Source organism: Phoxinus phoxinus (assembly GCF_949152265.1).
Source record: "Phoxinus phoxinus genome assembly, chromosome: 2".
NCBI lineage: Eukaryota > Metazoa > Chordata > Actinopteri > Cypriniformes > Leuciscidae > Phoxinus > Phoxinus phoxinus.
In genome coordinates this window covers 28,574,377-28,592,398 of record NC_136877.1, presented here as the reverse complement: position 1 = coordinate 28,592,398, position 18,022 = coordinate 28,574,377, and the positions used below count along the sequence as shown (strand labels likewise).

Sequence of the window (18,022 nt, the reverse complement as noted above, 5' to 3'; positions counted from 1 at the left end):
GACCTTTACTAAACTGAGTGGTTTGGTTTCGCTTCCACTTTCTGATATTTGAGCCAACAGAGCCTGCTGGGACATTCACAAACTTGGAAATTACTTTTTCTTAATTTCATCATTTGTTGTGTTTATTTATAATTTGGTATTCTCTTTAGTGTTCTTTTCAGTCTTTGAACGCTTTAACTGTTGGGGTTTTAGCCAGAAAATGATTTTAATGATCACAGGTGGAAGGCAATTGTGAGGCTGTCGGGTACTTTCAATTGTTTTTCTTTGTTTTGTTTTCTCTGTTTGACTGTTCAAATGGAATATTTTCCTTTTGTTAAGAATATCATATCAAATATCATAAAATTGTGTATTTTAATTAACAGAATGTCATATTAAAATAATGAATGTTTGATTTAGTGCTTAGGAATAAATAACACAGTGAGCTACATAACTGTGTTATTTGCATTTCATTAAAATGGGTGAATTCGGCGTAAATACATTTGTGTGTGTGTGTGTCTGTGTTTGTGTGTGTGTGAGAGAAAAAGAAATACCTTTGTTTCCATCATCCAGCACCAGAGCATCTTGTTTCTTAAATTCTGGAGAACTAAGAAGCCCCTTTTACTGTTGTAGCATTGGAGTAAACACTTCACATATTAAGTCACTATTGAGTGCTGATACCTGGCTCCTCACAACCTACTTTTAACATTTTTGTGTTTCTTAATGGTATTCTGTGTGGAGTATTGCAAAGATGAATCAGCAAACATATTGGACCCTATTTAATTAGTTTTGTTTATTCAGGGGCCTTGAATGAGTAATTAATCAGTTGTTGTTGTTGTTGTTGTAATATACTTCATAAAACACTTTTTGGACACAAAGTTGTGTTCAAGAAATGTCACATTAATTGTAATTTTGCTATCCAATGGGCCGAATTCATGTGCACTTTTTTTTGTTACACTGGTGATGATTTACTTGTAGCCAAGATATTTAGATTTACAGACTGTCCTTTCTGTTATGGAAATTAACAGTCATTTGTGCGGATGAAAAACAGTCGCTTAAGCATTCATACTTTTGTTCATATGTTCTTGAGTACAAGCATACTGGTTTACATTTATGCATTTGGCAGACACTTAACTTGCATTCAAGGTAAACACACTGTCTCATCAATTCATGCATTCCCTGGAGGTCAAACCTATGACCTTGAGGTTGTTAGCACCATGTTCTACTGTTTGAGCTGTATGAGTGCTGCGCTGCTGTAGATTTTCAAATGTGGGGGAAATGTTTTTGATTTATGTAAGATTGGTTTACCTTTGATCGCATTTACATTGTACATTTGGAAAGTACTAAAATGTACTGCAGTTGCCACACAACCTCTGAGTTACCAGGCTTATCATTAGCATATTTGAGCAACTTCACAAATTAATTTAGGAAAATACTGTACGTATTTTGGACACTGAATATGGAACTGCAGATGGTGAATGATGCTGAAGTGTCATCAAACAATACAAATGAGATTGATTTAGTTTGGAGTATTGAATCAAGATGTCTTTGCATACATGATGACTTATAAAAACAATACTTTACTGTTACGGTTTACTATACTGGATGTTTTTGTCATATCTATTGCAGTGAATGACATTTTCTCATCTGACATTTCATGTTAGCAACAGATCTCTGGAGGAGGTGAACTTGTCGTGACTTCACAGGAGGAAAAAAATATTCGAAACAATTCTTGCTTAAATGCCATTTGGAAAAATTCAAACACAACAAATATTCACAAAAAAAAAAAAAAGTTAAATAACAAAGAGCATGCCATTGTCAGATCACTAGGACAAGATGAATTGCCTGGTTAAAATGCAGGGAGTCTATTAAAGGTGACAGTCATGGCCAGTGTCTAATTTCTGGAAGACCAGTCAGAGAATATTTGACACCACTCCACATAAATTATGCTTGATGGTAATGCTAACACGCCGTGTCTCTAGTGGTGGTCTGAAGGATTTTGCACAAGCACAGAAATCAAGTATGTCTGTCAAAGTGTGGGTTATCTTCAGAAGAGATCCATCAAAAAGCAAAAAAGAACAGTCAAGGACATGTTCAAGGCTTCGGATAATAATGTGTGCTTGCTTTGACGCATAAATGCTTTTGTACATTTTTCGATCTTACTGTTTTCCTTCAGCGATTCCCTCCAAATGATAGACTGTTCTTATACCTTAAACCGTGATTCAATGTGACAGTGAATGTCTGCACGGAGTATGACTCATGATCCCAAAGCAATACAGGGAGTCACAAGGTTTTCTTTTCATTTTCAAACTCGGAAACTTTGCTTTGTGGCAATAATTTGATTTATTCTGAGAATCTTTTAGTTCAGGGGTTTATACACCATTCACAAGTTTGGGGTCAGTTAAGAATTTATATATATATATATATTTTTTTTTTAAGAAATACTTTTATTCAGCAACAATGCATTAAATTGATAAAGTGACAGACGTATCATTTTAAACAAAAAATGTTACAAACGATTTCTATTTCAAATAACTGCTGTTCTTTTGAACTTTCTGATCATCACCTTAAAATTCATCTTTGCCATCACAAGAATAAATTACATACATTTTAAAATATATTCAAATAGAAAGTTATTTTAAATTTTAATAGTATTTAAATTATATATATATATATATATATAGATATATAGATATATATAGATATATATAGATATATATCAATAATAGTAGTTTATACATTTCCAAAATACTGACCCCAAAATTTTAAATGGCACTGTATAGGTGGAAAAAGTCATTGACTGGAAATCAGTTAGAATTTTAAAAGTTCAAAACAGATTTTTGCCCCGTTCTCATTCTCCATCTTTTCTTCCCATCATGTTTCTTTATTATCCACGCTCCTTCGTCACCAGCGGCATTAGTCCTGTCTGCTAATCAGTGGCATTAAATGAGCCATCCGATTAAGTTAGCATCATTAGCGAAACGTTTGGCAACCGAAGCGCAGCGTGCCACACAATCCTCCAAATTAGCTTTATTAGTTACATAATGTTCCTCTGAGGCCTCTGACATTTTACTCTCCACGAGAGGATTTACTTAATGAGTTGGCTGTTTCTTGCACTCGCTCCACCAACTCCGCTGATGACCTCTGCCGAGTTTTACTCCACTTTGGAGACGCTGAACACCGTCATTGTCTGATTCTAATTAACAGACTCGACTCTTCTGAATGAATGGCATGTGTTATAAATGTAATTCTGATTTCAAAAAATCATGGATTCTTTGGTAATCAATTCAATTGTGAGGATGGTTGTTGTCAGATATAGCCAAGTAGTAAGGCACAAGGACACAGGATTTCCAACAAAAAATGGGTTTTATTTTACCCAAAAATAAGAAAAAGTCCCAATTAAGGAAAACTAAATAAATCAACATGTTCTAACAAATAATCAAGCAACAATCAATCAGTTGTGATTTGATAATAATCAGGCTATTTTTAAACAACAATAGTAATACAAAAAAAACTCTGTCTTGTGCTTATACATCTATCATGTTAGAGTGGTGCTGGAAATTGTGTTAAGAATTTTAGCAGATTTTAGGAAGTTTGGATATTATCATGATAGTGGGTGGGTTAACAGGCATTTCACATTATTCACAAATTGACATGTTGCTTTGCTACATTAAAATGCGCTCTTTGGAAAGCACAACCTGTCATGTTCACTATCGTTGTGCTTATCATTGATATACTGTTTTTAGTATGCTATTCCTCAGACCTTTCTAGTTCCTCATCCTGCCATGATACCTCTGTGTGGTGTCTTGGAAACATGGCGCCTGGCATAATGATCACCTCCCCCACCCTGCCCAGCCTTCCCACCCGCTTTCATTTAAACCTCTCGAGCTGAAACACCTCTGTTCTGCTCTGTTCTGTCAAGCAAGGAACAAAAATGTGAGCTCAGCAGGAGCTCCAGAGAAGAGTTCTGTTCACTTCTGTTTTTTAATTAGTTCTATGGGGGAAGTCTTTAGTGCTGTATGTTTGCGTCGAGGAATAGACTTTGATCAGGCATTTTGCACACATGCTGCCAGCAGCAGTTTGCTTTCCCTCAGCCTGACTGAGAGGTTTACGGTGTGTGGATGTATCGTTTTGAGTTAAAAGAAAGTTGACAGTCACTTTAAATGTAACCCTGTGACCTTGACCTTGTTCTTAAGCGCTGTAACTGTGTTGTGTGAGAATGATTTGTTCTGACAGTGTCAGGCTGGTTTAGACTACAGCTCTCTGCCTGATTGATTTTTGCAAATATTTCCACACCTGTGATGCTGCCTTGTCATTCCTCATACCTACAGCAAGTCAAATAGTTTCTCCATGAGCTAACATCAGTTTCTGACTAGTTTACCTCACATTACCTGCCTGCCGTGCACTCAAAACATCATCTGTTGTTGTGGTTAGAATCATATTAAGCAGCCTTTTTGTAAGGTTAATATAATTGTTTATCTGTTTGTCTCTTTCTGTCATTTCATATAATAGCAGTCATTTAGTTTTCTGCGTACTGCTAAAATGGCACGAACAATGGCATGAACAGTTCAGAAGGGCTGCTCAAAAAGCATTTTTCTACTTGTGAGTTTGTAAATGTCAGAACTGCACAACCATATTTCCCTATGCAGCTGATTTGCAGAGTTATGAAGTTAGGCTACTTTTATTTTTTATTTATTTTTTGCTGACTGGTTTTGCTGACTCCAATTCAGTCAAAAAACAGTCAACATCCTCATGAGATCACTTTAGCTATCAGAGGCCAAAAAAACAGTCTATTCTGAAAATTGTTATTTATTTTGTGCTTGCTGTGAATATTTCGAACCCCAGTGTTGTGTTTACATATTTATGGGATCTCAACACAGATTTGAGGTTGAAAAGACATGCGCTATATATGAATGTTCATGACCAGCTCTTAACATGTAACCTATAGCAGTTCAAAGCGATTCCAATTCCCTTTCACACAATGCGTTGATCCTGGGAAATTGCCGCGAAATTGCCAGAGTGCCTTCTGTGTGAATGCAAACACGTCCTGGGATTGATGCCGGGATCGATCCCGGGTTGGGGACCTAGTAACATTGCCGGGATCAGTCCTGGAATGCGCCCTGTGTGAACAAAAGCCAGGATCAATGCCGTAAGGGGTTTGTCGTAGTGATGACACACGTGCCATCGCACAACTCTATAAAAGAAAGTTTGTGTCCGTCATCATCAAAGAAGGAACGAAGCAGAGACCAGGGAGCTCCTTACTATCCGCGCTGAAGCTGAGATCGTTCGCCAGCTTTGTGGAACGGTACGCGATGTGTAGCCTACATGTTTTCGACGCGTACGTTACACGTCTCATGATCCTGACGTCACGTGTCTTTACGGGATCTTACCGGGATGTGTGTGAACGCACTCACAGAACCCGGAAAATCACTGGTAGCCTAGTGTGAATGAACCAAAATCAAACGATCCCGGGACAAATCCCGGGACACATTATCCGTGTATTTTCTGGAATCTCTGTGTGAAAGGGGCTAATGTCCTTTTATTTTACTGAACCTATTCTGTGTTCGAATGTCAGAAATAGACATGACAATACACAGTGAGTCATATGTTAATGTTGCCTCTCAGCTCTATGAATAAATCTAATAAACTGAGAATGTGATTAATTCTAGATCTGTATTATATCCCGTCACATCTTTCCGTGTGTGACTTAGTAATTAAACAGTGATGATATTAAGATGATGACATTCCTCTCTCTTTCTTGCCCTTTCTTTCATGCAGATCCAGTGATTATGGGTCAACCTACACCAAGCTCAACCTGATGCCTGGGACAACCATCATAGTCACAAACTTCTACATTTGTCCCACCAATAAGAAAAAGGTAAGAGGACCATAAACACTTTACTGAATCCTTTTACAGATCTCCATTATCACTAGAAAAAAATCATTTTCATGCCATTTTCTTCCATAGGAAGGTTTAGATGGTGAAGCAACAAATCTACCAATTCCTTTTTGATTTAGCAAAGAATTGCATACTCACTTCCCCCCTTTAACTGCCATTTGAGTATCGAGATGTGTGCGTATGATTGTGATATAAAACAAATTTCACCACATATGTTAATGAATATGTGAGTATGGTTATTAATCATCATGCACAGACATTTTGCAATTACCGGTAACCCTCAATTATAAGTTATTGACAGCAGTGGATGTTTAAGCACATATCAGGGATTTACAAGACTTTAAGAGCTCCACTTGGTTCTTCTCACTTGATATTAGAATGTATTCAAATACAGCTAATAAATATGTCCTGTGAGTGTGTGCAAGTATAATTAAATGTGTGGAGTTTAAGGTCATGTGATTTTTTTTTTCCCCTCTCCCTTATGGAGATTGATGGTAATGATCACCCCAGAGCAACTATGACATGTTCAAGCGTGTCAAAGTCATCCTAATGAAGTTTACAGGGATCTCCTGCTCATTAGTAATCTCCTCACAACCTCTTAAACATGAACACACACAGACGTCACAGCTGAATAAGTGCTAGCTGTCTGTAATAGGCAATCTAGCAGAGACACATCAAAGCTTGTCTGCTGTCCTCAGCTCTATAGTCACAATGCACAATATTAATAATTAACAGGAAAATAACAGTTGTTCAGAACGAGAAGGCAGAATGTTTGTGGACATGGCTGTGTTTTGATGTTTGTGGCTGTGAAGTGAATTGCACATGAAGTAACAACTGTTTAGTGTTGACTTCAGGAGACAAAAGGAAATGCAACTCCACAGTCACTCCTGATGGAATCTCTTTCCCATGTCAGACTCCTTTATCTTTAAATCTTGGACGACCGTACCTTGACTGTCGATACAAAGAGCGTTTTGAACAGGGCCGGACAATACATGCACTTTCTGCAGTGTCTGGGGAAAAAGTGGCTTTTGTGAAAACAGACACTTCCAGGCTTCTAAGGAACAAAACTTGAGTGTCCTCATTGATGGCGCTGCCGTCCGGGGCAATTTCAGTGAGCCGCTGGGAAAGCCTCTGTTTGCTGTTAGCTGGCAAAACATTTCAACTCTGACTCACAGAATTGATACTTGTGCTGCAGGACAGTGGTTGTCATATTACAATCCTTTTCATCATAATCACACACTTCTCACAACTCTCTGCTTGGCTTTATATCATTATGATGCTATTATCTAAACACAGAAACGGTAAAGGCATCTATAAATATAAATATATTTGGATAGGAGATACTGTATGTTGAATATTTTGTCAATATTTTGATAACAGTATAAAACTAATCAACAGTTAATTGATCATGTTAGATCACATTCATTTTAATTTGGCATTTAATCTCTTAAAAACTGTGATCAGTTTCATAATCCATTCTGGCTTGTGAGTATTGGAGCTTTAAGAGATATTATTAAAATAATATATAAATCATATATTTAAAAAACATTTTTATAAAGAATATTTTTATAAATGGACAAAAATCTCTTTAATATTAAAAAAATATTGTATCTCTTTATTTATTTTAATGTATCTCTTTATTGTTGTGACAGTTATTTTTGTAAACAAAAATAGTTTATAACGTATTTTTTTATTATGTATTTTTGAAAACACTCCCCCTGTCTTGCATTGGGTGGACAAACAGATAGTCCCGCCCTAAGCACCATTGGTTGTGTTTATGTTCCTGTGTCTGGATGCTCAAACAAACAAAAGCAATGTCTGATAACACAGTGTTTATACTTCAGCTGTATTACTTAGCCCTATCTGGGTGTGTATTTATAAATCAAAATGTGTGTCTGGGTTTGTGAGACAGAGAGAGAGAGAGTGATAGTGAATGCGCTGCTACACCCCACAGGTCACCGTACAACACAATGTCAATCAGTGTGGCGTTAGACAGGGTCCCGGCGTAGAGGAGCAGGATCAAACGCCACTGATCCAAAACCAAAGCGTCTGGCCCCCTCATTTCTACAGCACTGAGCTCAACCGAGCGTGAATGAAAGCAAGAGACACAAGAAGAAAAAAAGCGTCAGAGGGAAAAACAGAAAAGCAAGTCCGACAGCGGTTGCAAATAAAGCTATCCTTGTCTCTAATATATCTGACCTCCATTAAATCACATTTCTAAGTCCCTTAACGAAGATGAGCAGTATCTTTTCTCAGTCTGTAATTAAAAATATTCAGCAGTGGAATTAACAGCAGCTGATTCTGCAGTAACGGATTCATTGGAGTTCAGTGCCGCCTGCCTTCATTTTGTTAATAGCTTGCGCGGTTCAGACAAAGAGTTTAGGCAAACAGTTTAATTTCAAACGGCATAAATTTCACTTCCTTTGTCCCAAGTTATCTCTTGCTGGAACTCCAGCAAGTAATTACTCAGGAAATAATGTGTGATTTGTCCACTCTAGAGATACAGAGAAAGTTCGTTAATGGGAAATGGCCATGAAAATGAGAAAGCAGGATGTTTCTACTTTATCAGAGAAACAATGTTGTTATCCTTTTATGGTGTGTTTCAAATTCTGCATGGCTTGAAGCATTTACATATTTATATCCTATAAATATTAAATATTATTAAGATTGTCTTCATTGCCTGCTGACTGTCATCCAAACGGGATGCTTCCATGATTTGAAGGTCACACACAAATTTTGTGCTATAAAATGAGTGTTTTCTGTGTTCAATTAAATGGTGTAACGGATATAATTCTCACCCACTGCTGTGGAGCGTGTTTTATGAACGCGTGCAGCTGAGAAGTCCTCTCACATTCTCAGGGACTCGTTCTGTTGGAAAAACTCCCATTACTTCAGCAGCTGTAGTCAGAGCATGAGGCCCGAGATTAAAATCTCCTTGCTCAGTGTCCTGAAACCGAGCTAAAACAGATATAAAAGACAGTGGCTATTTCTGACATTTGGTAGTTTAATACATGCATTGGAAAGTGAGTGAAGCAAAGCAGTGTTCACACCCTCCAGTCGGGAAAGCAGAAAGGAGTGAGCCACAAAGCGTGACTGACTAATGGAATGATGTTCCTCTGGGTGAAAGTTCTCATAGAGCCGGGAAAGAGGGAGGAGAGATAAAAGCCAAGAGATGTTCACTTGTTTCTCATAGCTGCTTTATCTTTAAGAATTTAGCAGGATTTTCTCACATTTTCTCATTCTTTGGTAAGGGATTTTTAATTGTACTATCTGGGTTTATCCAGCTCATAGACTGTGAGACTTTACTGTAAATGGGCATGCTAATCCACTGTGATACAGTACATGAAGTGCAGAGAGATCTAGATCTGTTGATCATGGTTTTATATGAGAAAAATTAATGTTGGACTCAAATTATTTGAAAGACCGTTTTATAAAATGAGAGGTAATTCCCATTTATTCATTATTCAAACATGTTATTATTTGTATTATTATTAGTAGTAGTAGTATTGTTGATGTTATAAACTAATTAACTCATCCATGCTAGATCTTACATTTCAAAATTTGAACATTGGCATTTCTCCATAACATCAACTAGAATTTGCATTCAAATTGAAAATTACATTTGGTCAAATTTTAACTACAGACAAATAAACACTGTTTTAGGTGTTACAACCGGCATAGCTTTTTTTAATTAATCTTGTCCTTAAATGCTGAAAAAAACTATTATTTATTTACTTTTTCAAGCTTTAAAAGATTATGAAGTCAATGAATAGTTTAGTCCATAGTTTAGCCAAGAAAAAGTATTACAAATTGCTTCTTTGGTCATGGGCTCTTTAACTCGTAATGAGCTTTAGGGCCAGATTTGCTAACTGCTTGCTCCAGCGCAAACCCTCTTTTGGCATTTTTAAAACTACTGTCAGGATTTACTAAAGACACGCAGTGAAAAATTAGCGCTGAAAAGTCACGGACAGGGTTGTTTTTGCAGCTGATCTAATTGCGTTTTCCTTTTAGACGCAAAATGTATGGGAGGAGGGTATTTAAATGAATCTTAGTAGATTGTGTTGGTCATTCTCATAGACGGTAAAGGTCATTCTGGAAAAGATCCGGCTGTGTCTGTGTTTGTGTATTTGCGCGTCGTCAGAAGGTCATGCGCAGAACTTTCCATTCCCATCACGCTGTTTTGGAATTGCGCTCTCGTGGTAATTTGCGCTGTTTAGCAAGACTGGCCATAAAATGACACACACACACACACACACACACACACACACACACACACACCCCTCACACCATTAACCTCTTAAAAAAATGATATATGTATAATCTGGCTTATGCTACTCTCCCTAAGCAATGCCTGACCCGAACTTTGTATTTTGAGCACTTCTTGCGTTGTTTTTGTCTCTTCATAATGACTCGCTTGCTGTATTCCTCATTTGTAAGTCGCTTTTGACAATGGCGTGTGCTAAATAAATCAATGTAAATGTAAGGAATACTTTCTTACACCCATAAACCAACACTCAGACCTACTAAAACACACTGCTTGAATGGGATTTTGAATGGGATTTATTTTCTTGGATCACTTCCATAATCATGCAGTCATTGCAAGAGAATATCATCAGAGCCTATATAATAAAGTTGTTGATGTCACGGTGACCTTGTTTAGGCTCCTGACCTAGTGTAAAGATCGATAATTTATTTTCACCCATTACATGGAATTTGTGACAGATAAAATGGATTGGTTTGACCTGATTTACCATAATCGGTCAATAAAAGACAAAATTCAGTACCTTCACTGTATTACAGTGTCTGATTCTTTTCATGCCAAATGGAAGAGAAAGCATGTCCCATTTCAGCTTTGGTTTATTGAGGGAGTTTTTCTTCATCTATTTATCCCCCTTGTGCTCAGTCTAGGCATCAGACTGAAATGTTGCTTCGAGACAATTCCTGCTTGAAAACAATTCTACAAACTAAATCTGAACTGAAAGCTGAAGTGTTCCACTTCTGTAGCAGTAGCCTCACTAAGCATATGCAAAAAAATCATTTTGTTTTCCTAAACACTTCCCTTGGTCAGACAGACTTTCACTTTTTCTTTTTTTTTATGTCATCAGTATTCCCCCCACTAACCCATTTTTGTGTCTGTCATTACTTCTTGGTTTTCTATAATTATCTGTTGACATTAGATAAATGTGTGTTAATTATACCCACAACACTTTTAAAGGTCATGTGTACACTTTTGAGTTTCATTTTGTGGCTCTGATTCATGAGAGCCTTTATAAATCATACTGCTGAGTACAAGCCTGTAGTATGCAGAAGAGTTTTAATTGGATGCAGAGTTTATGAAACTGTCTTGTGTAGAACAAAAATGTTGATTTTAAACGTAATATATATATATATATATATGTTTGTTTGTTACTGTAATTCTTTACTCGTATCACCTCATAATTTTATTTGAAAATGTAGAAATTGTCTGCATGAGGATTTAAATGACTGCTTCCCCCGAACAGTTATGTGCATCCTATAATTTTCACTCCCCTTGATTCATCATCCCTCATTTAGATTAATTTCATTCAATTTACGCTATCCTGGCATTCTGACGACAACATAAACGGCAGCACATCCTTGAAGATCTGCCAGCCGTGGGTTTTTTTTTTGTGCTAAGAATCTGTTGATGCTTTTGCTTAATGATGCATGTAATAATGTGTACAGTAGTTAATATGCCTTTTGTATCAGTATCTGTATCTTTATGTGTTAATGTATTAAGCTCAAAATGCATTACAGACTGAATACAATAAATAAACAGGTCAAATTAAAAAACAAAGCAGTATGATTCATGTAGTAAAAGAGAAGACAGGAAACTTGCAGGACACTGTTCTGGAGCTCTTAATTTATATTAATTTAATAATTATTAATTAAAATAAAAAAAAATTGTAGCCTGGTAGTCTAACCTCAGACCGTCAGATCAATACAACAGTCAGTTTGATACACAAGAGCACCCACAGAAGCAACATGTAACACATTTTGATTCAGTGTCTATACAGGTAACTCAGTGTTTTCTCAAACTATAATACTCTGTAATTTCTTACTTCACTTTACTTTCTAAGTTTAAATTCTTACAACCTCTTCTGGTTGGTGCTCATGTATATGACAGTGATAACTCAACCCCTTTGGCTCATGTCTAATTGGTTAAACTGACAGTGTTACTGTATAATCATGCCCAGTCTCCCCTACACATTCAAGGAACATAAGATGCACACTTTGAACATACACTGAAAATAGTAGACCATCCAAGAATTTACTAATTCTAATCTCAATACTTTTTTTTAGGATGGATTGTATGCAAATTGGGACCCAGGGACAGTTTTGCAATATTTGATTGATTTATTTTTTTCTGAGATAGATTGGCTGTGACTGCACTCTGAAATAGTTTAATCACACCTGGATGGCGGCCAAAGTGTTCGAGGATAAAATGATTAGCTAAAAAAAAAAAAAAAAAATAGGTGATGGAGGTTACAGATAATTTCATGATGACGTGGAGTGTCTTTGAGGGCTCACAGATGGATTGATTGTGTCTGCTCTCCGCTGATATGGAATTTTGGCTGCAGTGTTGAACTGAACCGTCTCTTCTTGTGAAAGGGAGATGGATGATGAGAAACGTTTTAATCATCTTGCAAAGACACACACACAGAGACCGATCTGAAATGCATATTCAGTGGGGACCAAAAGTCTGAGACCACATTACAAATCATATTTTAAAGTTAATGAATCATGAAGGTTTATATTTAAACCATAAAGTTTAAGGATTTTAAATTTTAAAAAAGTATTTATTACTTGGTAATGAATCAGTTTGTGACATGGAGACTCGTATTGAACCTGCTTCTTTGCATCAGTAGCGCTATTGGTGTCCTAAAAATAAAGCATCCAAAAGGGGGGTTTCTCAGCGATGCCATAGAAAAAACATTTTGGCATCCCAAAAAATAACTTTCAGTAAACAGTCCTGAAATTTAAAAAAAAAAAAATCATAGTGTGAAAAACATTTTATTGATCTGGGGGAAAACAACGTTTTCCTCTATAAAGAATGTTATGTTCTTCATGAAATCATAAATGTCAATAAAGAAGCTTTATTAACTGTATGTGAAATGAAAGATGAACAAACAAACACTTTCTAACAACCTTCTTGGTGAACATGTAAGACATATTTCAGATCTTTGTAATGCAAATTGTAATAGAACAACTAAAGTAGAAGCATTTTGACTTGCTCTCAGGCTTGTGGATCTGTATCGTACTGTATTGTACGGTACATCTGTATTGGATCTGTACAGACTGTATTGGCATTAACGTGAGTGGATTTGATTTGCAATCCCATAGGATTCCCTATAGACCTCGCTCTCCTGATTTATCCCTGCTAATGAGCTATAGAATCACTTGTTTAAAATTCAAGGAAAATACACAAATACTTGCCATTTCTGCTGAGTTAACAAAGAGGTAATTTTCCTCTTTTGCATGTCATGACACTGAGGAATCCCCAAGCTATTTGTTTTGCGAGCGCGTGAGCATCCTCTTTCTGATGTGCACTCTCATTTCCTGTGACAGATGCTTTAGTGCTAAAGTGCATTTAGGTCACTTTCAGTTGATTGACAGTTTGTGATTGTGCTGCTGTGTTGTTCTCTGACATCCCCACACTGATTTATGACATTCGTCTTTTGCTTTTGTTTCCCTTGTTATTGCCAAGTTGATGTTTGAAAAATGACAGCTTGATGGCAGGAGTCTACGTGTGCGCACTCATCTTTGGCAAAGGATATTTTCTGGCAATCTGTTATTATTTTTACAGATGATGTCAGACAGAGACAGAGAGGGTTTATCTGCTCTGAATGTGCCATACACTCATACATTCATCAGAAAGCCTGTATGAGAGGATGAAGTATGAGAGGATGAAAGAGAGTGAGACTGCCAGAGGCAACACATCCCATCAGAAAGATATTCTCTCTCTCTCTCTCTCTCTCTCTCTCTCTCTCTCTCTCTCTCTCTCTCTCTCTCTCTCTCTCTCTCTCTCTCTCTCTCTCTCTCTCTCTCTCTCTCTCTCTCTCTCTCTCTCTCTCTCTCTCTCTCTCTCTCTCTCTCTCTCTCTCTCTATCCCTGTGTTAGGATAGTTCAAACAAAATGCAGGTGTGCTGATGGAAGTCTGTGGATTTCTGTTGCATTTTGGTCACTTAAATTACATGGAGGGGAAACTAAGGTCCTGTTATCCATTTTAGGCATAACTATACATGTTTAAAAAAGGGCTATGATGTCAATTCTTCTAGATGTCCTATATGTTGTAATTCTATAGCTGCTGGGTTGAAGGTCCCAGCTGTGACTGAAGGTGACAGTGAATGCTCTTTCATGTCCTGCACCACAGGTTTACACGCTGATTATTCCACCCTTTCCTCTTTTGCTCCTGGCTCCTTTTTTCATCTCTTCTTCTCCTTACAACAGCAAGACAATTTTATTGTTATTTTGGGTCAAATCCATATGTAACCGAAACACACACATATGAGCAACATATCGAGACAACAACAAAAAATCTTATTTTGAAAAGCATGGTGCCATATCGCCACCTTGGAATTATAAGGTTCTATCTGCATTCTGACTGGTTTTGAGATATTGAGCTTTAAAGTTTTTGCATTCCATTCGACTGTGTAGAAAGAACCTTTTTATTTTCTAAATAAAAAGTTCCAAAATGTACACAACTTAAAAAACAACATCACATAATGTAAAGAAGTGGTCACAGAATAAGATTATGTGAATAACTAAATTTTTACAAAAATGTCAGATAGAACCTTCCAGGTTCCAAGGGGACGATATTCAAAATACGGTTTGAACTATCATATTTATATCCAGTCACAATATGATCATTAAAGTTCAATAATGGACAGTGTAACCCTCAGACAGAAGACGAAGATGATTATAAAATAACATAAGATTTATTACGAGCTCAGAAAAACAAGGCAACATGCGAGACAGTGTGCACAATGCACAAACAACAATCGACAATGAACAGCACAAAGGGAGGTACTTAAATACACTGATAAAAAACTAAAAGACAAACAGCTGTGATGATTAGTGTCAGTGTCCATGGTGACTGATCAGTGGCAGGAAAACAAAGACAAAGAAACACATGTGATGGATGAAAACAAACAAGAAGTCAATGAACTGAACTAAATAGAACATACCGGTGATAAGTGGGTCTTTATGTAGCATATGAGGCAGCCTACTGTATAAACAACATTAAACACTAAACTGCTTCATGGGATTTCAGTAATAATCCTCAAACAAATTTTGTCCACAAAAAAATGCTGTTACTCCTTGCCATGGACTTTTTACAAGATAATACGCTATTTTAGTTGTTACAGTTATAATCGTGTATAATTCTAACAATGAAATTGAATAATAAAAATAATAAATACAAATATATTATTTTGAAAGATAATTATAACTAATGTATAATTTGAAGAAATCCTGTCTCAAAAACAACATGAAACTACATGATACCGCTATAATTTTGCTCATTTTTTTTCTTAAAGCAATTTAGAACAAATCCATGTGTGTAATAGTGAATTAATAATAGTGAAAAGTAAAGTGTGAAAGTAAAGACATTTAGAATGTTTTTCTAATAAATCATGTTCTTTTGAACCCTATTCATCAAGAATCCTGAAATTTATCACGTTTTCCAAAACACACATATTAAGCTGCACAACCGTTTTTCAACATTAATAAATGTTTCTTGAGTATCAAATCAGCGTATCAGAATGATTTCTGAAGAATGATTTTCTGAAGAGTGATGGCTATATGAAAATAAATTTTAAATGTAATACATTGTACAATATTACTGTTTGTATTGTATTTATAAATGCAGCATTGGTGTGCAAAAAGATCATAAACTTTTTTGTAAATTATTGTAGAAATGAAAAATGTCCCTAGATTTTAATTCTGTTCTGAAAGGATTCATCTAACAATAGTATTCTATGTGTGTTTAAGCAGCTCAGTGCCAGACCACTACTGCCCCTAATTGGACTTAGTTATACACACACACAGGGACACACACATCTCAACAGAGGTACAGAACAAACAGACTCAGTTGGAGACTCGTCCTTTGCGTCTCTCTTTCTCACACACACACTGATACAAATGCAGTGGAAGCATGTGTCATTTGTGTAGCTTCCTGTTGCTCTTTCCCATTACTGTGTTCCATTACCCAGCATGCACCTCTTTTGTGAACATCTGAGGAATTTTAATGTCTCCCTTTAAACTTGTTCTGGTTACACATTTAGCTTAAACCAACTCTGTCTCATTCTTTACAAATTAAGCAGCAGACTAGAAAGCTGATCTCTGGAAATTGGCTTGGGACGGAAGCACTGAAGTATGCTAATGATTGTGTGTGTATGTGTGTGTGTGAGAGAGAGAAAGGTTGATCCTCACCGGTCATGAGGAAGCAGGCAGTCTGTCTACAGCTTTAGAACCACCTGACAACCAGGATGATGCTCATTAATGTGTGTGTGCGTGGTGTGTTTGTGTCTGTGTGTGTGTCTCAATGACAGCTGGTTCATATTCCTCATATCCTTTATTCCTTCAGTCAGTAAGGAATCACTGATTCAAAGAAGAGTGGGAAAACAATGTATCCCAGAGTTTTTGCTTTCAGAATAATGAAGATGATCAGAAAGACTCTGCGACCTCCAAACCCAGTTGTTTATGTTTGCATGTTATATGTGGTATGTTGAATATTTGATGAACTTCTGTGCAATTGTTTGCTTAATGCAAATGCGTGCCTTGTTCCTTTCTTGTGATGAATGCAGTTGCACTTATTGAATTGAGTCTGCTGTTAAAATCTCACATTCTCAAGCCCACATAGGCTACATGTGTATATACAAATAAAGGCACACATTTACACATCAGTGTCTTCTAATACATAGGGGACTATGCAGTCAAACATGTCCTTCGCGTTCTCATATCTTAAAGCTAGTTCGTGTGCATGACAAATTGTTTGTCCTTGAATCTTGCTCCGCTTACTGTATCTTGACAAAACAACTGAGCATTAATGCCCCAAATTCATCTTCCAAAAGCTCCCCCACATACACTTGGTCTCTCTCGCACTGACTGCCAGAAAGAGTAAGGAAGCATAAAAGTTTGGATTTTAAATGAATGTGATGGCCTTTGCTATTTATTGTTTCGTCATCTTTTTATAATGTATGTTCACCTTGTCTTTGTATGCACTGTCCTTAATGAGGCAAATCCAGCTGTTATAGAATAGACTACAAACTATTGTAATGAGAACTACAGATTTTGCTACTGCTCAGACATCAAATACATTTATGTATGCTCTTTAATTAGAAGGCTGTTTGTTGGGATACGGGTTTCCCACACCTGGTGACACTCACAACCTTATATGTGCTTTGTCTGGGTGAAGAGCACGCGCGCTCGGTCCTTGAGGGGGCGGAGTACGCAAACTGTGAGCGTTTCTCAATGAAAACGCTCCATTCTCGTCTGTCTCTCTTTCTCGAGGGACAGCTGCTGGGCTCTGATGCATCCTCTGGTCCAAAAGCCAGTGCTCTATGTGGCTTCAAGCCCGGATTGAGCAGGATGGGGCTAAAGCGGGTGAAGATGCCGAGATGGCTGAACCTGCCCAGCCCCCCTGCCCCGCGTATGCGGAGCTGGTGGAGGTGATGGAGCGTGCCACCGCTAGGCTTGAGTTGCCATGGCAGCGCGTGAGAGGGAAGCCGCTCGTGGAATGCTTGATGAGCCACACCCACCAGCCCCGGTGAGCCTTCCATTCCTTCCCGTGGTTAGGAAGACGTGGTTAGGCTTCCTCTCACTCCAGAGAGTTATCTGCTGAGGCCTCCGGCCTTAGAGCCCCAAGCAGGCAGCCCGGCCCTGCTGCAGGTAGAGGTAGATAAGGGGTCACTCTCTTAAATGGCAGACTTTTTTGGCCCTTTGCCTCTTGGCTTTGAGCTGGAATTATCTAACATATTGTCTTCTCTAGAGTCTCCCTGCTGAGGCCTCCGCTCCCCGTAGCCTTGTGGAGGCGCTATACATCTCTAAATTCGAGACGGTGGTCAGATCACCTCCCTTTAAAATGCTGTCATGTGGTAAGGCCCTACTAGAGCATCCATGAGGTTG

General features: G+C 37.5%; 1 protein-coding gene across 13 annotated transcripts in view; it reads left to right on the top strand.

Annotated features, from left to right (window-relative positions):
- The window catches only part of sorcs2 (sortilin-related VPS10 domain containing receptor 2), a 189,217-nt gene that overhangs the window by 106,915 nt on the left and 64,280 nt on the right, over nt 1–18,022 (top strand). For all 13 annotated transcript variants that reach the window (XM_079593101.1, XM_079593107.1, XM_079593106.1 and 10 more), the window contains one exon: nt 5,755–5,854. In XM_079593101.1, coding sequence (XP_079449227.1) covers nt 5,755–5,854 — 100 coding nt within the window. The remainder of the gene's footprint in view (nt 1–5,754; nt 5,855–18,022) is intronic.